At 43.3% G+C, this 26,300-nt stretch overlaps 1 protein-coding gene across 1 annotated transcript in view; it reads left to right on the forward strand.

Moving 5' to 3' along the window:
• Window positions 1–487: 487 nt before the first annotated feature.
• Window positions 488–26,300, forward strand: part of NAT10 (N-acetyltransferase 10) — a 231,230-nt gene continuing 205,417 nt past the window's right edge. Inside the window, exons 1-3 of the mRNA XM_085643531.1 lie at window positions 488–617; window positions 8,546–8,673; window positions 10,504–10,595. Of these exons, the coding sequence (XP_085499657.1) occupies window positions 8,566–8,673; window positions 10,504–10,595 (200 nt within the window). The 5' untranslated portion in view covers window positions 488–617; window positions 8,546–8,565. The remainder of the gene's footprint in view (window positions 618–8,545; window positions 8,674–10,503; window positions 10,596–26,300) is intronic.

Below are 26,300 nucleotides of genomic sequence, written 5' to 3' on the forward strand. Positions count from 1 at the left end.
GACGTAGGACGCGGCGGCCATCTTAAATTCCGGCAGAGAGCGCGGAGCCGCGGTGCGGATCGGACGTCTCCCGGCGCTCTCCTTAATGTACTGTAATATAAGTAAATAAATACAGTATATACACGCAATTGCCTTTGCTGGAGTCATTACCCCTGGTGGGGATTTAGAACATTACAGTCTGTAATTTATAATGACATATTTTTGCACTTTGAATTGAATGAAGTACATGCTTCCAAAATCACTATTACTGAAACATAAAAGCCTGTAATTCATAATGACGATTATATTTTTATACTTTCCATTTATCGGGAAAACGATTTGTTACACATAAACTTTTCCTTTTGTAATGAAACATTTTTTCCCTTTTACCATTTCAATGAAACTTGTAACGTGGCTGGCGATATGATTCTTTCTTTATAGAGTTTCTGGATTCGCAACCATTCCAAGATGGCGCGCAGTTATTGCTCTGTGTGAGCTGCACTAGCTGCTTGTAGCCGCAGCAGTCCGCTTTTGATGTCTATGGCGGCGCCCAGCTCCCCATGTGAGTCCATTGCAGGCAGAGTCTCCACAGCCTCCTGTTGCAGAAGCATAGGACACCCCAGGTCTTCAGGTGACAGGTGAGGACTAATGAAGCGTCGGTGAAAAGTGAGGGGGTGACCACGATTGCCGACTTTCGAGAAAATGTCTACATGTTGATATTTAATCGCATTTGCCGGCCAGGGTTCAGAGCTAGCTCAGCGATTGAGCTTAAGTTTCAGGGGTGATGAATGGTAAGGGGTGCTCGGGCCACAGTCCCCCACGGGCAAATTGTGTGAACGAAAATAGATAGTCGTTTATTTTTACAACATCGTGTTCAGAAAGTGCTGGATAAAAACCACCTGCAACACTATTTTGTGTGGGATAAACGTGTAGAAAATGTCCGTCTTAAATTTAGAGAATAACAGTATGTGTCTCTAGCCCATCTTATTTACTGCACTTGCTCATCCTTCTTTTCTAGTGACTTCCTTTGAAGAAAAGGGTATTAAGAATGCCTGTGGAGGCGGGTTTGAGCAGGTGTCTGAACAATCCATCAAATAGGTGTGTTCTTTCATGCTTGTAGCATGATGTGCTATAAGAGTGCCTTAGTAAAGGAGAGGTGACTTATTTGCTCCATTCATTGTGTGAGTGGTGATGAGTGGAACCTGTATGTTTCTATTGTTCGAAATGTGCATGTGATGGGTGCAGGGGGATATTTAACTATTCATTTGGATCTCAAGAGTGTGCAGGATGAGAGTTTTTGTCCTTGACACGTTTCAGGCACAAACAATCCCAAACAGGAATCACCATTATCTTGCACCCAGGCAAGAAATAGTTTTCCCGTTGAGCAGGCACTATCTTTTTTGGTTCATTTTTCTGTCCTTTAACGGATAGTTGATTCTGATAGCAATGCAACTAATTTCTCTGGTATTAGTTACATTAAGTACAAAATATAAAGACTATATGCAGTAAATCCCAAGTCGACTTGTCATTACATTTCACACAATGTAACCACTCCTCGAATTGTTGTGAAGATCATTGGCTTTAGGCAACTGATCTTCTGAGTTAGACCCAGCCCCTTTCTGCCTTTGCACATAGACTCTGAGCCATTTTTGATAGAGCACTTTCATTTTCAGGTCGTATCATTAAAGTTGCTGCCACTTGTTTATTTCATCATCCTATCCTCCTCAAAAAGATTCCTCTGCTGCTACGCGATCTTCACAAAACTCTTATTCAAGTTATCAAGTCATTATATATTATTCAAAAAAAGCAAATTATTACTAGCAAGGCAATGTACAGGCCACCACTTTGTAGAAATCTTATTTCTTAAAAGAGTCAACACAAAAATGGTCTTGTTAAAAATGTTTTCCTATAGTACTTAAAGATTTCTTCATTTTTTTCCAATTTTACATATTGCATGAGTAAACGATTTTTTTCCACCATTCGAACATCTTTTGAAACATCATATCATTTTATCCCCCATGAATTCAAGCTATCTGGAGCACTCTCTCAAGGTTTGTTTTTATCAAATTGCAGCAGAAATACAAATAATTAATGTAGAACAAAGAACTTACAAGATCTAAATTACAATTCAGAACATGTAACGAAGGGTTATGTTCACATAGAGAAGAAAACAGGAAACATTTAAATCATGAAACATGAATTATTCCTGTTTGCAATATCTTAAACATTGGTGAAAGCGGTTGTTCAATCCTGTAGTCCGTTCCAATTAATCTATTGTTCATGGACAGTGTCAGGAGAAACAATAAAACGATTGTCCATACTCGAGCAATAAAATGTTATTTTTTATTTTAAAAGAAATAATCCAACAAAGTACCTACATTTACGTACTCACAGTTACTGTTGTAGTCTGTTATCATACCATTTGTATAGTGTGGTTGTTCAACTGGTTGTGTTCATTACATCACGTACTCCTGTAGTCTTAATGCAGTTTCTTAACTTCTTTGTTCATTCTGTTTGTGGCATCAGCGCATTCTGTCTTCTCTTTGTGCATGTAAGATTTATTATATTAACTTGAAATTCGATAGTATATTTGTATATATTCTTAAGTGTTGAATTTCTACATATTTGTCTTTAGTCTTATTGTTCAAATTATTTTTATCGTCAATGTGTTTAGCAACCTCTTTTAGAGCTCCTCATCACACTCGACGTGTTTCACTTTCTTCCAGTGCTTACTTTCCTTTATTAGTTTATCTTCCGTTACACAACTATTTTGTTCTGTTTGTAAGAACTTGCTGCCTAGTTGGAACTATGCTTTCCTGTAACTGTATTTAAATGGCACCTTGCTTTTCAACAGTTATATTCATTGATTATACACAAGCTTCTAAGCATTTAAAGAAATCATCACAGCTCGTTTTATTTTGTTTGTGCTCTCTCTTGTTTACTGAAAACACAGTTCCTACTTATTGTTTAATCCTTTACATTGAAGTGTACAAAGATGTTTTATCCAATACATCTTTCTCTGCTGTGAGAGCTAGGATCTACCACCACCTGTGAATTCTGGAGTTACTTCCAGGACTTGAAAACTGTTTTAATGGTGCTCTTGTGCTAGGTTAGTCAACATGGGCACTTTAGATAGTAAAGGCAAATGTTAGTATCACATGTTGGTCTTTCATTAATATTTAGTTTTTAACTAGCTTGTAGATTTGCAGTTGTACCTCCCTTGATATTCTTTTTATTGAAATGTCCACAGTTAAGAAATGGAAATGTCCCGTTTTCTTTGTTGCCAGTGTTATTATTTTATTGTGAGTCTATCACTAAATACTTGATATTGCTGTAGAATCTTACTACTGGCTGTATAATCTTTGAATGTATATTGAAAATCTTTATACCTTTTTCGGCTTTGTCTGTAATATGTAATAACCAGTACCAAACATTTGTTAGGAACTATGTTTTTTTCCTTTGACAAACCCAGATCTATCCGTTTGGACTATGTGTACCTCTGTTTCTTGTGACTGTGCGTACATGATATCCTCTTTAAAAACATTTCAGTCTTATTTTTTATTTTGTCAGATCTTAGCGATAGGTGTTTGTTAGAAGAAATGTGAATCCTAAATCAAGTGAGATCCGAGTTTAGAAAGAGCTTGCTATAAACACAATAATATTTTGAACATCCTCACTAAAGACAAATATTGAAAAGTGCAACGCTATAAGGAAGAAAATGTAATTTAAATATGCAGTTGAATTTCATGTTAAACTAAAATCACATACCTCCAATTAAATCTTAAAACTCATTGATGTCACACTCACAGCAACGCAGAAATTTGGAAAACATTGGGCAGAACAAGGAAGTTTATGTTGTGGGATTCTTTGGGCAGAATAGATAATTGTAGTTCTCTTTAACCTGGCAATCATTCTTTCTTGATCAGATGCCTTGAACTGGTTCCCTTGGCGACATTTAATGTCACTTTAAGTGTAAGCAATCCCAATTCAGGTTAGAACAAACAGGGATCATTCCTCTTGATTAGTGCCCTTACACTAGACCCTGAAAGGTGTCTTGCACTTGTGGTGAGCTTAGAGTGTAGAGCTCGTGTTTAATACAGTTTTGTCCCTGGGCACTCTAGCTGGCCATGTTTCCTGTATGTGGTATTGCTGCAAGGATGTCTTCTTTCTTCTTAGGTCATCGCAGATCTTGTTTCCTGGTCTGAGAAAGCCACTTAAATACTCAGTTTAGGGTTGTAGCAGGTAGGGCCAATGGGCCTATCTGCGGGAGTGCAGGGGTGCGGGGGGTCATAGACCTTGCCCTGATTGGAGGGGTCCCATCATCTTCAAGATGAAGGGGATTGAAAAGTGTGCTTAACTTCGCTGCCTCCACCCCCTCTCACCCTCAATGTGCATTGTTTGTGGTCCCAGAGAGCAGAGGCTCTCCACCCAGGGGTCCATAAATATGTCTGGTGGTGGCTGGCTGCCTACAGCCGGTCAGACCACACCAGGGTTGGTACGTTTTCAGGGCGGGCTGCCTCTGAGGTTCCCTCTTTGAGTATTTAAATCTACAAATCTCACACTGACATCAGTGTGGATTTATTGAGGGCAGTTTAGTACCAAACACTCCTTTGTTCAGTGAAGCCATCATGGTGCTGTGCAACTTGTGCTGTCGAGTTTCCAGTCCATGTACTTTCTATGGCTTTACTGGCACATACAATTTTAAGGAATGGACCCTAATATTGTAGGGGCAGATCTGCCCTCACCAGTGTGATAGTGCACCCTGTCTTAGGGCTGTGAGGCCTGTTAGAGGGATGACTTACCTTTACCTTCAGGTAGTGCTGACTGGCTTGACACCCAGGCAGGGTGCCATGTCGACTTTGTTGTTTTCTTCCTCATAGGGGCATGCAAGCTGCAAGGTCAGTGGCATGGTCCTGGTGGGGGGGCACAGTCGATGCTCTTCAGCCCCAGTCCGAAGTACGCAGGGTACCATTTTACTAGGAACTTACAAAGGTCTGAAGTACCAATTGTAGATTTGTTTTGAGGAAGAAGCACTGGCACAGGGGACCTGGTTGGCATGGACCCTGTGTATTACAATTGAAACCACATCAAAACAAGACAAACAGTGGGGGCTAACCATGCAACAAGAGGCACTTTCTCACTGCATCCATCTGCCTCGCTAGCCTAGTGCACAGGCTTTTTTTTTTTTGGCAATAACTTAATGTGCATCATCTTTCCACCCAGGAACAACCTAACTATTCTGTTTACGGCATTGTATTAGGGATAGTCTAATATCTAGTTTTTCAATTTCTTGTAGTTTGTTAGCAGGTGCATGTCCACACCTTTCTTGTGAACTAACACAAAACTACATAGTTGTCGGTCTGCTAAAATCGCTGATTTACTTGGTGTAGGATTGTAGAGTATTTGTTATTTGGTGCAATCTGGTGTACATGCTTGTCATCTGTGATTTTTGTTGTAAATGATTATAATATTTACATATGTGGTTTCTAACTCTACCTGGTTTCAATATTTCCAATATTGACATTAAATTAATTAGTGTTTTTTAATGGCGATATTGACAATATCGTAATCTGGTGCAGGTATTGTGGTCCTCATTGTTTCTTCTTTAGTTATCGATGACATTATAATAGTTGTAGGCTTTACAGTTTTGGAAGCTACTAATGTAGATGTTAGCTTTATTGGTGTTGATTGATGTAGATATTGGAGATATGTATGTTACTTGGTATAGGTGTAAGGGCATTCATGTTTTTAGCGCAGCCATGGTTCCAATGAGTAGATAATTGAGTCCCAGAGAAACAACAGGCTGTTGAGGCACTTTACAGGCAACTTAGCAAAATAAAATACTTTGAATCCAGTTTTCGGCGTGTAAATTTAATATCATTTTATTGATGAGGGGTCGATTGATGACTGATCATTTACTAAGAAGACCCACTACTCGGGGGGGGTTGTAGCAAAGTAGTGGATAAGAGTGTGTAGTTTGGGATGGCTGTGTTTTTTTATTCTAAATAGTTTCATGGTAGTGACTTCCTTGTAACTTATTCAATATGTTTTGAGTGAAATGTTTCCTGGTAAGGCAGGGCCCATGTAGGATGCTCAGCGTGACAGTAATGTGATGAAATCTTTTAACACTTTTGATAATTCGAGAATAAAAAAATTGAATACTACTCTTAGACGAGTGATTGGTGTTTTGAAGGTCTGCTGAGTGGGCGTTGCTGTTTCTATTTAGCTTAAAGCGAAACAATGGAACTAAGAGTTTGAAATTCTTTTAAGCAGATTTAGTTGAGGTGTCGATATGTGCCTCTTTGGTATGAGTGACAACTTTGAGTCAACAATAAAACCTAGCGAATGCACAGTGCTTCAAGATTTGTGTCCAATAAGCATAGGTCAGAGAGCTATATAGGCTCATAGACTGATGGTCTGTGTGCCTCTGTTGATTAGGACTGATTCAGTGTTAGTGGTATTGGGCTCAAGATACATTTTGATCACCCAAGTCTGAATTAGATCTAGACTAGGTATATTGAGTGTTAGATGTCTTCAGCTTATTAAATCTCCAGGTAAAGCTGTGTGTCGCGGTATTCATAGCAAATCTCCATGAATAGATTAAAGATAGTTGAAGATTGAATGGACCTTGTGGGATTCAGCAAATGACTATAAGTTGTGCAGACAGGTGAGAGAGAGAGAGATTGAGATTTTTTTCTCCAGTTAATGTTCCCTACATCATGTAGTGTTTAATGCTGTTTCTTAACTTCTTTGTTCATTCTCTTTGTGGCATATAATATTTTATTTAGTGACTTGAAAATCGATTGTATAGTGTTGAATTTCTTAATGTTTGCTTTAGTCTTTTTGTTCAAAATATTTTTATTGCCAGTGTGTCTAGCTATCTATTTTAAAGCTCTTCATCACAGTCAACGTGTTTCACTTTCTTCCAATGCGTACTCTTCTTTATTAGTTTATCTTCCGTTAAACAATTATTTTATTCTGTTTCTAAGAACTTGTGGCTAATTTTGCTTTAAAAATATTTATTGATGGAAGGAAGTAGGTTCTTGGATAGATTTTTCTGTTTAGTGGTGTAAGTATTCAGAAAGTTAGTGTTATATTATTGACGACTGTGATTTAGGTTACAAGGATGTTCAGATAAATACTAGAAGGCCTTACATACACAAGATGTTTTAGGGATGTAAATAGTTTGCTCTAGGACGTGCTTTAAAGCTTGCCTCAGAAGACAGGTAGACCCTCTATTGGTGGACACCAACTGGTATCAGTAAGAAGTAGGAAAGAGTAGTATCCAGCCACAATCTTCATTAAAATAGGCTAGTTAGATCCAAGGCCTCCAGGCTTCCCCCAGAATCCACTTCAGACCCACTGCCCCTGACCCTACTCCTCCTCTTGCTGCCAGCCAATCTGGCATCAGGCATTCCTGCTAGAACCTTCTTTTATAAGATGGGTATTTTTGCTCCCAGCACTCCAAATTGCCATCCTGAATTTACCATGAACCCTCTTAACATGAACCCTCCATTGTCCTCCTCCTGCTGGACATTCCAACATAAGTAATATTTACTGCCAAAGCAGTTCTTTAAAACAAGCCAATCCCTGCTCTTAATTCTCAAAAGATTGGCCCAAAAGCCCCATGGACCTTCTGACAATAGATTCTAACCCTTCGATCTGCCACCAACCAATCCAGCTTCAGAATAGGTCATCCCTACTTTACCTCTGGTAGTAACAAGACTGCATTATTTTGTGATGTTGCCATACCCCTTCCAGATCCTCACTGATCTGAACACAATTGTGGAAAAGTGGCCAGTAGTCTCAAGCACCTTCTCCAGCATCTTTCGGGCCTCCGTGGATCCAAGGTAAGCAGAACGAGGGGCATGTTCTACTTATGCAGATTGGCTTTTCCACACGAACAGGGAATGTAAAGCTGCAATGATGCAGTTGTCACTGTGCCTGCTAGTGCAGTACTGTCGCTTTGCTCTTATGAGTAGCAGAGCAGGCAGCTTTGGGTGAGGAGGGGAAAATGAGGAATGCTGCAGTGGATGGTGTGGTGGCACGAGGCCATGAAGAGGAGAGGGCACTAATGAGGGCAGTGGAAGTGGGTGGCATGACCCGAGGAATGTGCTATCTTCATATAAAGTTAGGGGAAGGTGGCTGAATAAGGTAAGGCAACTTTCTGCACAACTACCCTGTAAACGGTTTGAGGGTACAGGGTTAGACATACCTAACATAAATTGGAGATGGATAGTTTTTATTAACTGAGATGTTATCATGTGGACGTTCCAAGTGACAGAATATTCAGGCTTTTCTCTCGGTGTTTACTTGATGTCACTTAGGTCCCCTCAGCAGAAAATGTCCCTGCTATTGAAAGCTAGCCTTCTATAATGCTAAATGGTCTTAAGTTACAATAATTAATTTGAATACTTGTGTCTTATTATTATTATTATTATTTTTTTTTTTTTTACTTTCTCCCCCAGGCCCACATTCCTATTATGGATAATGTTAAGATGAGCTAACTCTGATGCTGTAAATTCTTTCTTTAATAACAATAGTTAGATTTTTTTTTTTTATTCAGATATTTTCTGTTGAACCACCATGCAACGCAAGAAGATCGACAATCGGATCCGGGTGCTGATCGAGAATGGAGTGGCTGAGCGACAGAGGACAATGTTTGTCATCGTGGGGGACCGTGGAAAAGATCAGGTGCAAGCACTTAAATTGAAATCCTATTTAAAATGTAGAAAAATGTTTAGGAAGAAAAAATACTAGCCGATTAAAGGGCTTGAAAAGCTGGGTTATTATGGGAGGCTCGGCTCTTTTCGATGGATAAAATCTGTGAGAGTTCGTGATTACTCATTATTGATATGGGGAATTGAGAGAGTAAGATTTTGTGTCAAACCTGATGAAGCTTAGGAAGATTTAGGCAACACCCTAAGATGGTTGTGTTAAACAATGGGCACTAATATAATATAAAAGGCTATGTACATATGATACATTAGATGCCACAAAGTCCAGTTCCAGTTAAATCCAGATAAGTTGAGTTCTTAGAGGCTCAGTTAGTACCGCGTGTTTGTCGGTAATGATTAGGAAAAGTTAATAAGAATTTGTGCTGCTCTTTATATGTGCTAGTAGGAAAGAATATTTTACCTTAATTTTTATGACCAGGATTGTCAATTGCTACACAAGGTTTTTTTAAATATAAAAAATCACCAGTAAACTGTTGCCAACTGGAGGATATCTTAACTTGATTACTTCCTACTACCTTACTTTCTTGCCACATCGCAATGACATGGTGTAGTAACCTCGGATAGTTTAATGTGCATGGTCATAACGCAGTATTAGTAGCCACAGATGTTGCATCAGACGAGACAGTGTAGGGCGAGGTAAGGACAGTCTTGGCGCTAGCCTTACGTATTGCTTTCATGGTGGTGGAACCAGATGTTTGATTGAAAAGGTGGCTTTGATAAGCAACTTCCAAAGTGCCAACAAGTATTTACTGACTCAGTGAATGAAGGATGCAAGATCTGTCATCGGAGGACATCTATTTTAATGAAGAGCCATCCAAGATTGCTCCAGTGCTTCTCGGATCATGCTAGTCTTCACTGCATCTACCTAAGGTATATTTACATCGGTTTTATCTGAAGGGAAATCTTTACAATGTGATTGGTTATCCTGAAAGTCTGCCATTGCTCCAGACCCATAAGTCACTGCTGCACTGCTTGCTTTTAAGGGTTAACCACCAGATATGCATTTCGGTTTCTTCGGCAGACTAGTAGCATGGATCTGGCTTCTTTCTTGGGTATCTGAGAGGACTAGCTTGGCAGTCAGATCGACGTCTATTTTGTGTACAGGGCTTTGTGGTCAATGTTTAGACCATGATGTTAAATGTGATATTTTTAGGGGTAACAAAGTGATAAACAGTATTCCATAGGTTTTGTGAGCCTTGTCAAGTATTTATGTACAGCCTGTATGACACTGAAGGTCATGCAAAGTCTTGTACAGGCAGATGAAATGGGTATGGCAAGAGAAAACTATTAGTGTCACTAAATGCCCCTAGAATAATAAACTTTTGATTTATGGGAGATAATAGGTTGTCCAGTTGGTGACTTACAGCTACATTGTAGGGGTAAGGGGCATAGGAGTCCAGTAACTTTCCCAAATTCACACTGTCTGTCAAGATGGGAGAATATCTAGATCACCCGTCCTTATATCAGTGCGTGAAATCGGTATCTCTACTTTCATATGCACTGGTCGTATTGGAGGCAAAGTAGGAAATATTTAGACAGTTAAAGAGTAAGCTTTAAAAATGAAATTACTTATTTAATAGGCAGTTTTGCTAGTACTTACACAACATTCTGAGAATTGTATAGGTGCAGTTAAATTGTTATCACCAATGCTAAATCAGGATTAGAAAGTAAGAGCTGCTTAGTCGTCATGATTATGCACATTGCGTTATGCATTGGCACCCACATTAAATGTATTAATGATATATTGGCTTTGTCTAATTTTTGTTTCACTTTTTAACTTTGACAGGTGGTCATCCTCCATCACATGTTATCTAAAGCATCAGTAAAGGCTAGACCAACTGTTTTATGGTGTTACAAGAAAGAGTTGGGCTTCAGCAGGTAAACCTTGTTTCCTATATCCCTGCATTTCTGTATGTTAAAAAACTCCAATTTTTAGGGTGATTTCATTACGTTAGTTTCAAGGTATGCAACAAATATAAGGCAGGGTTGGTTGAATACTTGCATTATAAATTATTAGGGCACCCGGTTTTATGGTATTAATTTTTTCAACATTTCCATCTGTATTTGGCCATATTTATTTTTTAGCCATCTTATTGGTTTATATCCATATTTATTTTGTGTTTTGAGAAAAAATGGAGTTGTAAAATGGTATATTTCTACAATTATATAAATATTAAACATGTTATTCAACTGTTAAACAGGCACTTACACTTTGATTCCTATTGCATTTTGGCAAATTAAGCAGCCATATACAGCAAAACACTACACACACAAGTAAATATTAGCATTAAATACAGATATATGTTAATATATGCCGTTTTTTAAAGAAATCTCATCCTGCTTTTTACCTCCCTATGCTGTCTATCTGCTCAGCTGTGACCTGGAATTCACAAAGGACAGCATGGAAAGTCACTCACAAAAAACACAATTGCCTGTATTTTTCCGCTTTTAACAATAAATACAGACAAGAAACGCATTGTTTTCGGTCTATATTTATCAGTAAAAATGGAAAACGGAGCCTGAACTATATTTAGTACAGCATTGCCTTAGCAGTGACATAATTTCTTTTTTTTTAAATAATTTTTTTATTGTGAGTAAAAAGAAAACAGAGCATTGCAACATCCTAGTGTGCAGCATTAAGACACAATCCATCAATATCACTCTTCCCAGTAGGCTCATAACCCTTCCGTCTTCCCAACCTGCAAACAAGTTACAAAATAGTCTCAAGATCTGCTTGTATCTGGCTGTTCACGTCTGCTCCTATAAGGTAGACATTTCTTCATCAAGAGCCCTTTGACTTCTATTTTGAAGAGGGCAGTGGAAGGGTTCACCCTGATTTCGGGGGGGGGGGGGGGAGGGAAGGGAGTTCCAGATCCTCGGAGCCGTACCAGAGAAGGCTCGATTCTAGGTCTTTTTTTTTTTTCTTCAATTTTTGTGATTTGAGCAGTAGGGTGCTGGCGCTACTGGAGGTGTTTGAACCACATGACAGCTCAAGCTTCTGAGCGAGGTAAAGCAGGGTCTTGATGTGGATGGCTTTGTGTGCCATACATTAAATTTTTAACAGGACTTTAACTGTATCCGAGCTTCATATGGAAGCCAATTCAGGGCCAGCAAGTTCGGAGAAATATGGTTGTATTTTTTAGTGCCAGTTATGAGCCTAGCAGCTGAATTGAGGGCAACCCTAAGAGGAGCCGTCTTTACTCTGGGCAAGCCGCACAGCGTTGCGCTACCATAGTCCAGCTTTGAGATCACTAATGCTTGCACTGCAATGTTTAGGTCATGAGCAGGGAGATAGGATTTGAGTTTTCTTAGGATAGTGAGTTGGAAGTTCGCTCCTTTGGTAAGGGAACTAATGTGCTTCTGCATGTTCAGACTTTTGTCTGATATAATACCCAGAGAGGATGCCGAATCAACGAGGTGAGGTCTACAATTCAGAGCAGTAAGCTGATTCAACCATTGTTCCGTGACCTGAGATTGTTTGAAGGGTGAGATTAGGAGAAATTCCATTCTTAGAGAATTAAGCTTCAGGTGCTTTGTGTTTCTAGCAGGACTGAGTTGAGGGACTGAATGTCTTCGGGTGAGGCAACTTCAGGTATAGTTGGGTATCATCTGCATACATGTGATAGTGAATGCTGGATGATTTGAGAATTTCTGTCAGAGGCTCCATGAACAGGTTAAAGAGCGTGGGGGAGAGTGCTGAACCCTGAGGAACCCCAAGCGTGACCAGTGCAGGATGGGACAGGGATTGGTTCACCTTGAAATCTGGGATCTGTTCTGAAGGAACGAAGAGAACCAGTTTAGTACAGGCCCAGACAGCCCCATCCTGTGTTCAAGAAGTTCAATTAGATTATCGTGTTTGACAGAATCGAATGCTGACGAAAGGTCAATAAGAATCTCACTATGGTCCAACATTCTTAGTGCATCATCGACAATGTTCTATAGTGCAGATTCTATACTATGGCCCGGGTGGAATCCAAAATGGCATTGGTCCAGGAGTTGTAAATGGTAGATGTGGTTACAGAGTTGGGCGAGCACACATTTCTCCAGGAGCTTTGTCAATGTTAGAGATTGAGTGAAAGTTATGAAGGTCTGTGAGATCAGCAGATGGTTTCTTCAGAATCGGGGTAACTTGACCTGAATTTAGGCAATCCGCAATAGCACATTGTCGAAGTGATGCATTGACGATCGTAGTCCAAAGTGTTAGTAAGGAGGATCTAACTTGCGGGAAAAGGTTTGATGACAGAGGGTCGTTGTATTGATTGGAAGTCGACAGCATTTTGCGTTTAGTGCATTCATCCAAGGTTTGGAACAGACTCCAGGATGCATTGTTTTTGGGTAGGTAGGGCAGTGCAGGGTCAGTGATGTCCCACCCTGGGGGACGGAGGGTGTTCAGTGGACTGATCGACAGGTGATCAAGGACAGAGCGTAATTCAGTTTCAATCTTAATAGTCTATCCGTGAAGAAATCAGCGAATTCTTCATAGTTCAGCAATGTCCCTTGAACCAGTGACGAGAGATTAGTATGACTGTTAGCTTGGGACTTGATGAGTTTGAGCAGTTTTTTTGGACTGTTTTTTGCTTGCTCTAGTTGAGTTCTGAAAAAGGTGGCCGTTGAGCATCTGCTGCGTTTATTGTATATGCTTCTCAGGGATCTCAAATGGTCAAGTTGTTCAAGGGAGGGATTGGATCTTGGGATCTCCACAACCTTTCCGCAAGTCTTAAATTTCTTCTTTCGGAATTAAGTCTATCATTGAACCACCGTTTGGAGAGTTTAAAGGACATTCTTTTAAGGTGTAGTGGTGCAACCGAGTCTAGTACCTTAAGCATTGAGTGGTTATAGTGGGCCAAGGAAGAGGGCAGGGTGTTATCGCAGAGAGCAGTCAGATCTTGCGATTTGATGTTCCGTAGACATCTTTTCAACTGTTTTGGGTTCTTAGGCTGGGCTCTACTTGCACTGACCGATTACAGGATGAGGAGGGTGATGCAGTAATCTGTCCAATCACACCGGAGGATCGACTCTAGGAGGATGGAGTTGGGCTTACCAATGACTAGATCTAAGGTAGCTCCTTTGATATGAGTAGGGCTATCACAGATTTGGATTAGGTTGAGGTCTAGTAGGAAGGATTTAAGGCAATTGACCACCACATCATTTACATCGTTCCAGTGGAGGTTAAAATCTCCCAGAAATATCTGAGTGCCATGGAAACTCATATGGGCCGAAATAATGTCCATGATCTGTTATGTGAAGAGAAGGTTGTCGCGAGAGGGGTGGTAAAACGTGTGCAGTTTGCATGAATGATTGTTGCAACCAGTCACTTCAATGCATAGGTATTCACAAGACGGCAGGAGGTCGGTATGTAGTACTTTCACTGTTAGGTTGCTACGATCTTGACATCCGATGCTTCCACTTTGACCACTAGTACTGTCCAACCTAATGATATCAAAGTTGGGAGGCATTAAAATGTCCAGGATGGGAGCAGCTGAGTCATTTAGCCAGGTTACTGTCTGCATTACAAGGTCCAGTTCCTGGGCAAGGATGAGGTCGACAATGTCTCCAGCATGTTTAACTGCCGATCTCCAGTTTAGGAAAATGCATTTGAGTCTTATGTTGGCATCCATGGGTGCAGGTAGAGTGGGGATGAATCTCGTGGGGTTGTTCTCATTTAAAGTTCTGTTTGGCCTAGGTACCCTGAAGGGATCAGTGGGAATGGATTCAATTTGTTGCGAGTTTGATAGGGTGGAGGGATGTGACGGATCATATGAAAGTAGGAGAGAATGAATTTCCCTATCTGACAGGGAGACTCTGCATTTGGAGGGGCGAGAAGGGTCGTTAGGGTGCGGAGCGGAGGACCAACTATGGGGTGTGTGGTTGAAGGTTGATGGTGACTACCGGGGGTGGGGGGGGGATCGGGAGGGAGCCTGGTTCACCCACTAGCTGAGAGTGAGCAGAGATGGTGATTGTCATAATGGAGCAACTAAGTCTGGAGTTAGCTGACAGTTCCTCCGTGATATGTAATAGGCTACGTACCTCTGCCTTACGTTGTTGTAGGTAGAGTGCTATCTCGGTAAGTCGGCCTTCCAATGAAGTGTGTGAATGGGATTGGGAGGCTAGGTTCAGGGGACCCTGCAGCGATAGTGAGCTATTGGGGGCGGGGGATAGTAGGGCAGTTGGCGAATGGATGTGCCCCGAGGGAAGGGATTCAAGGAAATGGTACTGCGTACTCTGAGTGATGGGTAGAATAGGGGAGTGGGGGGGGGTCGGATGGAAAGAGACCCCTAAAGGCCTGTGGGAGCAGGTCGGGATAGCTGGTTGGGCTGGGGGAAGGGGTCCTGGGGACAATCAGGGTAGTGCGCAGTGGAGCAAGGGAAGTTAGCGCTAGCTAACAGAGGTAGGGGGGGAGGAGGTAGCATAGCGTGATGACTGTGCTGTCATGGGTCGTTCACAACTGGCAATGAGGTTGGTTTCATTTTTGTAAAGGGAGATGGTGGCTACAGCTCTGTAAGCCGGTAGGGAACAACCATCAATCTAAGGCCTTGTGGAGTCTTCAGGGAAGTGGAGATCTTGAGCAGAGAGTATCTGGCCTTCCGCCATTGAGCACGACGTTTAGTGTAAAAGATGAGATTGTTTATGGTAGCACCCTTTCTGAATGAGAAGAAGGGGTCTGAGATGAGGGTTTCCGGATAGAATTTAAGTAGTCTGTGCTTGAAGTTTTTTGAAGCATTTTTTGATAGGTTAGGGGGATATATGATTGGGAAAGCATTATGGCCAGCCGGCTCCAGGATGGGAGAGATGAGGTTCGAAGGTTTAGGATCCATACCCGCCTATGACTAGTCTCCGAACAAAGGAGGTCTAGGTAAGCCAAGAGTCAGGGCAGGGGTCTACTCCGACCATAGGAGGCGAAGGCAAGCCAGGAGTCTGGGCAGAGGTTGGGGTCGAAAGAGATCAGTGTGATAGCAGCCAGAGAGTTTCATGGGGTGAAGGTGAAGTGGGCAATTGAATCACATTTGCTAGTAATGTACCCTCGGGTTCCTATCAGTAGACCGTGATCCATGAGAGCCAGACTATTGAGGGCTAAAAGACTGGGCCGTGATAACTTGAAGGCAATTCAGGGATGGACTTAAATCTTTATAGGGAAGACAGATCAGGCAGGCCTTTCACGCATGACCTTAAAGGGAAATAACCTCAGACTATGTGGTATAAGGGCAAACTAACCACTCAAGCAAGGCCACCCTCAGTGGAGTATTAAATTTGAATACAGTAGGGAGTGAGCGCAGGGCATTTCATGCAAGTCCTTGACGGACAGTTAAGAGGCCAAGAATGTTCGATGTCCTGGGTGATCCACATAAAAGGGTGTAATTATCCTGTTAGCCGAAGGGAATGCCTTAACATTAGATCATGTGTAATGTTAAAACATAGGACTCGTGGATCAGGTGTTTGGGCTATAGGTTAAATGACCACTCCAAGATGGCCACCGTAAGCAGAGCATGGAGCAAGCTTATTTCACTTTCCATGTTCAGCAGAGCATAGAGACCAGGTAAGGAAGCACCCCACTTCAGTTTCCGTAGCAGGATGGGTGCCCCACAACAACAAACAAGCATTGGCATAGCCAATAGGTCTCCCCTTTGGGACCTTATAAGTGTTTAGCCATGCAACAGTTGATGTTGTTGGACCAAGGATACTGTGCTGCATAACTAAATACTTATAAGGTCCCAAAAGCGAGACCTATTGGCTATGCCAATGCTTGTTATATATTTGTTCACCATCCGCTCCAGACAAACAACTGTTTTATATATTATATGCCTGAGTTCCTGATGGTGTAACGGCTGCTGTTATGTGTAGCTTTCTAACAATTGAGAAATGATTGCTTCATACTGGAACCTCCTGGCCTTCTAAAATCTCTGCATACGTCAGAGGCGCTACTAGAGTGACATCTTTTGTAGGGGGGGCTAATAAAATTTCAGGGGGGGGGGCTAATTCTTCCAGCAATCGGCTGAGTGAAGATGCAGGGGCTCTAGGAAGGGGTGAAAGAACAACAAAGCCTTGTTAACAAGTAAATGGTCTTTTAAAGACATGTGAAGTACTCTGGTGCGGCTATGTGTGTGCCTGGGAAGCTGTCCCAGCCCAGGCTGACACACACGACGTAGCAGGGGGTGGGTGGGGGGGGGAGGGGGGCTGAAACCCTTTGAGCCCAATGGGCGTTGTGCGCCTGGTATATGTGCAATACATTTGACAAAAGGAACCAGCAGAATAGCAAGAAGTATTTTTTTTCCTTACTGTTCTCATTAGAGAAAGGTGGGACATAGAAAAACCAAATGGAAGAAGCGTTATAAAAGTTTAAACTATCTGCTAAATTATATAACCGTTCTTGCTTTCCACACAGGCACGTGAAACAGTGAGAGCTCAGCCGCTCGATTCCTAAAGTCGAACAAATCGTGCACATAAACAATAAATTTGGTGCCAAGTTCCTGCGGATTTCAAACAAGTGTTGCATTGAGTCACTAAGCAGACTGCCGAGCCAAACGCCATGCACGTGCTACCAGTCTGCTTGGCTAGCCTCAATGGGGAAGATCGGAGCCCATGAAAGGTGCTAGAGAAATGCCTTCACCAGAGGCACGCCAGGGCGCGAGGAGGGCGTCAACTGAAGAGATTTGGGGGTTAGGCGATGAACTTTCAATCGGGATCATTGAACGCCTATTTGTAAAGTGCGCAAACATTGCCAGGTTGATTTTATATTCTAATGCCTCACACCGGGTAAAGCACACAGAATGTTTGGAGGGAGGGAAATGCGGTTTGTGTGCGCAGAGGGTGGGGGTAGTGCTCATAATATAAATAAATAAGGAGGCACTGCAGCTGCCGCCCTGCGCGTCCCAGTGGTGTACGATGTGCGCGCGCTGTAAGGGTGCCCGCGAGTGGTGCGCGCGCTGCAAGGAAGAAAAAAAAAACAAGGAATGCAGCTGCCACCCTGCTTGCAGCTGCACGCTCTCGCAAGCCAAACACTTTGGGAGTGAACCTTTGCTAAAGAGGTGAGACTTGCTAGGATTCCAAAATGACACAGGCAACAACCAACCCAATGCTTGTGGACAGTCAGAGACACACGGAGCAGTTTGGAGTGCTCACAAAAAGCCTCCCATAGAGCACTGCATGCCCGCTGCGCTAGGCTCGACCTAAAAACAAAGTGGGTGCCCAACAACAACAAAAAACACAAACAAAATGTGCGCCCATTAATGAACAAATCCGAAGCTCATGGCCCTCGCAGTTGGAGAGCTGGCCTTCCCTGGGGAGGACGGTGCCACCATTCAGATTGAATTAATCCTATAATGTTATGTGACCTGAGTCACATTCAAGGCTATTTGCAGCTGTTGGGGGGGGGGGGGGGGGGGGGTGTCAAGTCGTGATCAGCGCTCGGGGGCAGAGTTGGTCAGCTCAGCCAAGATCTGGACTCTATAGGGCGATGGAGTGAGGGCTGGTCTTTGAGGTAGCGCTGCAATTCTGATGATTTGAGCCCAGGAGGAACCCATTTTGAGTTGTTTGGATGGGTCCGGTGGGGCGAGGGCACACACTTACCATTTTGCAGTGTCTGTAGGAAAAAGTAGGTCAAGGCAGTCGGGCCCCTCCGAGAAGTGGTGAGGGTGCTCCGTTAGATCGCGCACGGCAGGAGCTAGGGCGGAGGTCGGTTGCAGCTGATGTGGCGAAGAGTCCCCCCACCCACCCCCCATTGACCCGGAGTCAGAGCCCGAGCAGGGGTGGAGGGCAGAGGAAAGAGGACACGGATCGTCCCCATGAGGTCGGCGGCCTAAGCAAAGCAGCGGCAAATCACAGCAGAAGGAGCTCTCTCAAAGGATCGAGCACCTCCAATGTACCTTCGCAATGCAAGAAGTGCGAGTTCCCATCCCAGAGTAATGTGCGTATTTCCCGGTCGATAGACTGAAAATTGGAAGCTGAATTCGGGTATGTGTATTGTGGAGCGTATAAAGAAAACTGAACATTACCATCATTTTCAATAAGGTGGCCTTCCCAAAAGCGACAAAGGAGGGAGAGACCCCCAGTGCTCAACGTCTCTCCAAAGACGTGCCACTGGGGGCTCTAGGTTATTAGTGTGGAAAACACTTGGTTCCATGAGAGAAAAGCCATTAGGACACACATCCTTACCAGAAGACGGGTCTCGAATTGTCTGCACTATTTCATCATCCGTAATTCCTTGGTCTAGTAGCATTTTGTTTGAATCAGAAAGAGTGGGGAGATTAATATCAGACAACAATTTTCAGTGACTCATCAGCTGTAGCAGTCAGTGTGGTGGAGTACAGTTGTGCATAGTAAGCCGCAAAGGAGTTTGCTATCTCTTATCTACCCTACATTCCTGTCCTGTATCAGTTAATGTTCGTGACACCGATTGTATTACCATTCCCTTTCCGTCGATCCATGTCAGCAAGTTCCTAGCTCTGTGGCCCATCTCGTACAGGCAGCGCTGTGTGGCGCGAAAGTGGGCTCTAGCTGCTTCCATCACAATGTTCCTGAACTCCTTTTGTTTCAAGGCTAGGCGGTGATGCCCAAAGTCTCCAAGCGCCCGCTGTCCTCCTTGTGTCCCACTATCAATGATAGCCCCTGGCCTTTTTTGACGGCCTTGTAGGCCTCCCACAGTATCTGTGCAGACTCTACGAAGCCCTCATTCTCCTTGAAATAATTGTACTGTTGCTGTCAGTGATATAATTGTTCATAATGCAGTGGGGAGAGATGTTTATCACATGATGGTCATAAGACGTCTTGTATTCAGGGTTTTGGTACATCATGACATCAGTGGCGCGATCAATGGGTACCTCCCCTCTGGCCTCATTAATGACATTACAAAGAATATTTTACGGCATGGTTGCCCATATGCTGTTCCCTATTGGCATCCCTACTCTTATCCTGCTAGCCTTGCCCATGCTGATCTGCTGCTCCCAGTCAGTGCTTCTCAACCTTTCCCTGTCTGGTGCTCTGCATCTCTCCTAGATGGTGTTTCTGTTAATTTGCTTCGTGCATGTTCCTTCTGTGCACTAGCATTTTCTCAGCCCAATGGCTCTTTCCTCAAATTGTGATTCCTACATCCGTACAACAATTCAATACTTTACTGGAGTAATGTAATCATATGTCTACTGCAAAACTCTGGAACCGCTGTCTTTGACCCTGTTTTGCGGTACGAGAGTTTTATCTGCACTTGGAGCTTTATGTACTTTTACTAACTTTTGCCTTCCATTTGGACTAGGATTTTCTCCAATTTGGTTCTTGTTTCTCACTTGTGCCAAGATTCTCCCTGAGTAATACCTTACAGAGATTCAATGTGACTGAGGGAAACATATGACAGTATCTTAAAGGATTACATACAGTCCTGTACAGAACTACACATCACAAGGTATCCTATCTTTATTATTGTGCTCCGATGACTCTTGAAAGGACAATATTAGAAAAAACGTCAAGGTGCAGATTCATGTTGCTCTATGACTTCATGACAATATCGCAGTCTAATCAGTTTGCTTTGTTTGGTAGGACTAGTTGCTGACATTTTCGATTAATTGTAGGAAAGTGGCTCTGTATATACTGTTCCCAAATAGGTACAGTGTGTACAGAGTCCACAGTCCCCAGAGGTTTGGCAGAGGCTAAAGTTAGATATAACCTTACTCTCTAAAGTGGTAGCTTGGTCGAGCAGTAAGGCAGTATCGGAGGACCGTGTAAAGCATTTGTTGTACCCACTCAGTCAGCAAATGTTCTCACACACTCAAGAACTGAACTCTAGGCCAATGGTGTTTGTAGAAAAATTATGTAGTTGTTTTATTTTAGAACCAACAATAGGTATCACAATATACCTTCTCAGATTGAGAGGCTTTAGATAAAAACTTTTTCAATAGGCAATAGACTTTGGATGTAATAGATACAGTTGTTGCAATAGGCAACACAATTTCAAACACAATTATACATTGAGCTCAATGTGAATTTCTAGTAAAATGCAATAGATTACTTTTTGTTTTTTTGTTTTTATTGACATGTTTTAACAATAGAAAACATACAGAGTCAACATATAGGTAACTTACAGGCCATAGTACAACAACATCCTTCATCCATTGTTGATAATTTAACCATGTTACTGGAGATCTTATCATGTACAGTGCAACTGTTAATCCTATTTAGTCAACCTGGTGCGTTTGTAAGTATTGAACCAAATATTTCCAGTAGTCTCTATGTTTAGAACCCATTGGTAGTTCTTTCTCATAGGTTTGCAAGGTGTCTTTGCAATACGTCACAATAGATTACTTTTTGGATTACTTTTCTTACCACAAGACTGGATCCTAGATTCAGTCCTGGGACAGTTCCTGTAAACAGTTGAGTAAAAGCGTTTTGGTTCCAGTAGTGATTTTTAAGCAATATTTTGTTATTTTAAAAGTTGACACTTGGAAACTTTTTCTCATTGACTCACCAATGTTATCCTATGGGAGGAAATTCACTTAGCAGGTAAGTGGGGTTATTGTTACTTTTTCTAACTCAGTGTTGGAGCCTGGATCCAGCACTGGGGCACCACCTGTAAACAGTTGAAAGAATGTGTTTTGGTTATACAGGCGATTTTTAACGAATATTTGCAAGTTTGTAAAATCGACACTTCGAAACTTTTTCAGCAAAAACCAGGCAATGTTATCCTATGGAAGGAAATTCAAGTTGCAGGTATAGTATGTTCTCGTTAGTTTTGTAATCCAGGGCTGGACTCCTAGGTTCAGCACTGGGACATCTATCTAAATCAGGTAAGTAATTAAGTTTTCATAGTTGGTGCGATTTTTTTTTTTTTTTATCAACAGTAGGAATCGAGTTACAAGGCAAGAATACAATGCAGTCAGATATCTTGGTTGAACATGATACACATATTGGTACAAAGCATAATCAGTTGGTTATAGGTGATTTGTGCATTTACTATAGTGGTTCTTCTTGAGCTGGTAACAGTGGTGGGTGCATATAATCCCTCTATATTCATTCCACTCGTTCCAAATGCGGACCCACTTCTTAGGACATCCCCTGGCTACATAAACATATTTTCCCGGAACATGCACCAGTCCATGTCTTTCTTCCAGGCACACACTGCTGGAGCCTGTGATGCCCCCCATTTCTGGGCTATGTTACGTTTCGCTATCATCAGCCCCCATGTAACCCAGGTCATCCGTGTGTTGTTTAAGTCAGTGGGCTCCCATACATTCAGGAGATATCTCTTAGCTTCCAGTGGGAGAGCCTGATGTAACACTTCACCCATAACCTCATGTATTTTCTTCCAATACCTCTGGACCAAGGGGCATTCCCATATTATGTGTAGGAAGGTGCCTTCGTATCCGCAGCCCCTTCTACACCCTCCATCTGACGCTCTACCCATTTCTACCATCCCAGGTCCTGTGATATAGACTCGGTGTAAAATTTTGAGTTGTATTAGCCTCAATTTTGATGCCATGGCCACTTCCCGTGGTGAAGACACTGCTGCCACCCAATCTTCCTCGTCTAGGATTATACCATCCCCTTTCCACTTCGCTCGTAATTTCATTAGGGGTCTACAGAATGGTTAACTAACTTTTTATATGTGAGCGAGATGGCCTTTGCTGGAAGATAGCCATCCAGGAGTCTGTCCTCGAGGGGGGTGGCTTCAGGGGGGTCTCCCCCTTTGGGAGACAGGAGTATAAGGCGTGGCGGACTTGAAGGTTTCTAAAGTTTTCTGTAGAGGCAAGCTCGATCTCTTGCTGCAGAGTGGGAAATGACTTGACCTCCCCCTTTACCCATAGGTCGCTCACTTTTGAGATGCCTATGAGGTCCCATTTGTCAAAACCTTTAGTGGACCAGAGGTGCCCGAGCTGTTCCGAGGCCCATATTGGCGTCGCCAGAGTTATCTTGTGGTCCCATCCCGTGCTCCTGGTGGCTGCCCTCCAGACCTGACAGACTACAACAGAAGAGGGCCCCTGAAGTGCCGAATGAAGGGGGAGGGAGCAGGGGAAATACTAATAGAAAAACCAACAGGAAAATCTCCCCCTATTTCTTTAGAATAGGTAATGAATCCAACATATAGAGCACAAACCTCATTTTGACCACACAATTTGTGATTTTTTTTTTTCCATTTATTTAATATCAAAAGTATGGAGATGAGACATACGGACGTACAATATCTTTCAGTACAGCAAAAAATACTTTAAATGGAGAGTTAATCACCACTGAAAAGAGAATAATACAATAACTGGAATCTCACAGTAAGGAAAAGTTAACCAAAAAGATATGGAGCACATTAAAGCAAAACACATACGCAAAAAAGAGACAGTTAGAATTAAGTCACAAAGTCATAGGCAACAAATACACAGACAATAAAGATGACCAACCACAATCACAAATACATAAAAAATACAAAGGTGCAATGAAGTAACACAAAAAAAGCGCCGACGCGCGTTTCGGAAGAGGACCGAGGTCCAACAAATCCTTCGTCAGGGCGCAGAGAATCACACTTTTGTATTAGGTCATAAATCTATGTTATATATTGCTCAGGTCATCCAGACCTGTACTGATTGTTTGGTTGGTCCGGTTAATTGGCGTTCCCCGGCATTCGAGTAAAGCGCTCGGTCATAGTTCCCGCCAGGCAGTAGCCACGATCCATTGCGTATCCCGGATCGCCCGCTTGTTTATAGGTGCCATGGTGAATGGCAGCCAAATGTGCTGCCCAATAATATTTTTTGAGGTCCGGGAGGGCGATTTCCCCCCCGTCATACCAGGAGAGGTTCAGTTTGGGCAATGCTATACGTGGTTTCCCATACCATAGAAGGCGGTGTTGTAGGATCTCAATCTCTTTGAAGTAGCTAGCGGGGACCAGGTCCAGCGAATTTTGCAGGACGTAGAGGAACCGGGTCAGGGACATCATCTTGAATAGGGAGGCTCTGCCCAGGAGCGGGAGTTTCATCCAGCGCTCGGAATCTCTTTTCAGTCTCTGCAGAAGAGGTAACCGGTTTCGGGCGAATCTGTCTGCAGAGTTAGTGGTTATATAAATGCCGAGGTATTTAAAGCCCTGTGTGGTGATCTGTATAGGGCAGCCCCTAGGGAGGCCTGTAAGGGGTCCCCTAAGGACATACAACACTGATTTGAGCCAGTTTATGTTGTATCCCGAGTATCTACCAAAGATGGCAAAGATATCAAACACTGCTGTTAGCGAGGCCTTCGGGGAGGCTAGAAACAGCAGAATGTCGTCCGCATATAGTGAAATGCGGTCCTCCCAGGAGTCAGCCCACCTAAGACCACGGATCATTGGAACCTTCCTTATCCATGATGCCAGAGGTTCCAGGGCCAAGGCGAACAGGAGGGGGGAGTGCGGACACCCCTGCCTCATACCCCTACCCAGCTCAAACACTTCAGATTTTTTATTATTGACCACTATCTGAGCTAGTGGTTTCCAGTAGAGTAGCCGCACCCATCGGGTGAATTGGGGCCCGAAACCCATTTTCTCCAGAACTGCAAATAGGTATTGCCATTCCAACCTGTCAAACGCCATGGAGACGTCCACGGATACCAAGACTGCCTCTTCCTGTATTGTGTGTGCCCTCCCTATCACACCGTGTATTCTACGCAGGTTTAGCACTGTGTTCCGCTGAGGCATAAAGCCGGATTGATCCGGATGTACGAGGTTATTAATGACCTTGATTAGTCGATTTGCAAGTAATTTGGCAAGGATTTTTGGTTCGGCGTTCAGTAAGGAGATTGATCTGTATGAGGCGCACTCTGTTCGGCTTTTACCCTCTTTGTGAATCATCACCAAGGTCGCAATTCTTTGATCCTGGGGTAGCTCCCCGATCTCCCGACTCTCCTTGAACATATTACATAGGTGGGGGGCGAGGATATCCGTCCCTAGTTTATAGAGTTCTATCGGTAGACCGTTGGGACCCGATGCCTTCCCCGAGTTGAGTCCCCTAATCGCCAGTGCCACCTCGTCTGGCGTGAGGGCCCCCTCCAGATACGCGAATTCCGACTCTGAAAGCTTGGGCAGCGTTATGTCCCTGAGAAGGTCGATAGATTCCTGTGTCGTGTAGGGGTTCTGGGAAGCATAGACCTACTGAAAGTGGTGGGAAAATGTGTTTGCGATGTCTTGAGGGTCTGTGACTACGTGCGCATCTTTATCTAGTAATTCCGGTACTAATCTACTTGCCAGTTTTTGCTTGTCCAGCCACGCGATTATCTTCCCAGCCTTATCCCCTTAGTTGTAAATTCTGCCCAGCGTCTCCCTACCCATTTCCTTGGCCCTATCAGTCACGAGCGCCTTATAGTCGTCTTGTTTTAGCAGTATATTGTGTAGGGTTTCTGGGTGGGGTTGCCCCGCCATCTCTTTTTCTAGACGGAGGATATCGAGCTCTAGCGCTTCCTCCTCCTTGACCTTTTCTTTTTTCACCCCCGTTATTTGTGAGAGATCTTGGCCCCTGACCACTGTCTTAAAGGCTTCCCATGATGTTTGGTGCGAGCTCACTGATCCCTCCTTCTCCAAGAAGTAGTGTTCAATGGAGGCACGGACTGCTTTGTGTACCACTGGGTTGCAAAGATACCAGGGGTTGATGGGGGCTACCCTCCCAACTCTGTGATGGCCCACCACTATGTGCATCCACAACGGTGAATGATCAGATATACCTCTCGCCATATGTTTGACCTCTCTTACGTATTGCAATTGTTCAGGGGGGATTAATATGTAGTCTATTCTGGATTGGGTGTTGTGGGCACCCGAGTAGAAGGTGTCTGGGTGTAATGAACGCCATGTATCCTGCAACCCCAAAGCCCCCAGAAAGTTTGGCAACCAACTGTTGGATGGGCAAAGTTGTTGTGGCGGGTTTCTATCGCGTGTCCCATCGACTACTGGTGACAGCTGATTGCTCCACAGTACCGCAAGTCTCATATCTCGTATAGGACGTAGCTGTGAAGCGACCCAAGCCTCAGCCGATCTCCAGAAAACCCAAAGTTTGTTGTTCGAATCGCCGTGCTATTCTCGTTATGAGTCTTGTTCTACTGGGTTTCTCCATCCGTCCAGCCACTCGGAGGCCTCCTCCGGAGTCTCAAAGAACCTGGTCTTTCCCCCGGCCTCCTCCCTGAGCCGCGCTGGGAATAACATGGCGTATTTGAGGCCTTTGTCTCTCAGGCGTTTTGTGACTCCCAGGAACGATCTGCGGTGTTATTGAACTACTTGGGTGAAGTCTGGAAAGAAGCTGATTTCCGAGTTTTCCATTCGTATTGGTAGAGCTACTCTGGCCGTTTGCAATATTAGGTCCCTGTCCCTATAGTTCAAGAGTCTAGCCAGTATGGGACGAGACGAGACGGGGCGGGGCCCCTGGCTTCGGTCGTCCTCCCGGTATTCGATGAGCTCTCTCCACGACGAAGATATTAGACAGGCCTTTGGGCTGGAGGTACTTGGTAATTAGGTTTTCCACAAAGAGGTCTGTTGCTGGTCCCTCCGCCCGTTCCGGAACACCAATAATGCGCACGTTGTTGCGCCTACTACGGCCTTCGTAATCATCCAGCTTTCCTTCTGCGAATTTTCTGAATGCTTGGAGGTCACGTATCTCTATCTGG

The sequence above is a fragment of the Triturus cristatus genome, chromosome 3_1, assembly GCF_964204655.1.
Source record: "Triturus cristatus chromosome 3_1, aTriCri1.1, whole genome shotgun sequence".
Classification (NCBI taxonomy): Eukaryota; Metazoa; Chordata; class Amphibia; order Caudata; family Salamandridae; genus Triturus; species Triturus cristatus.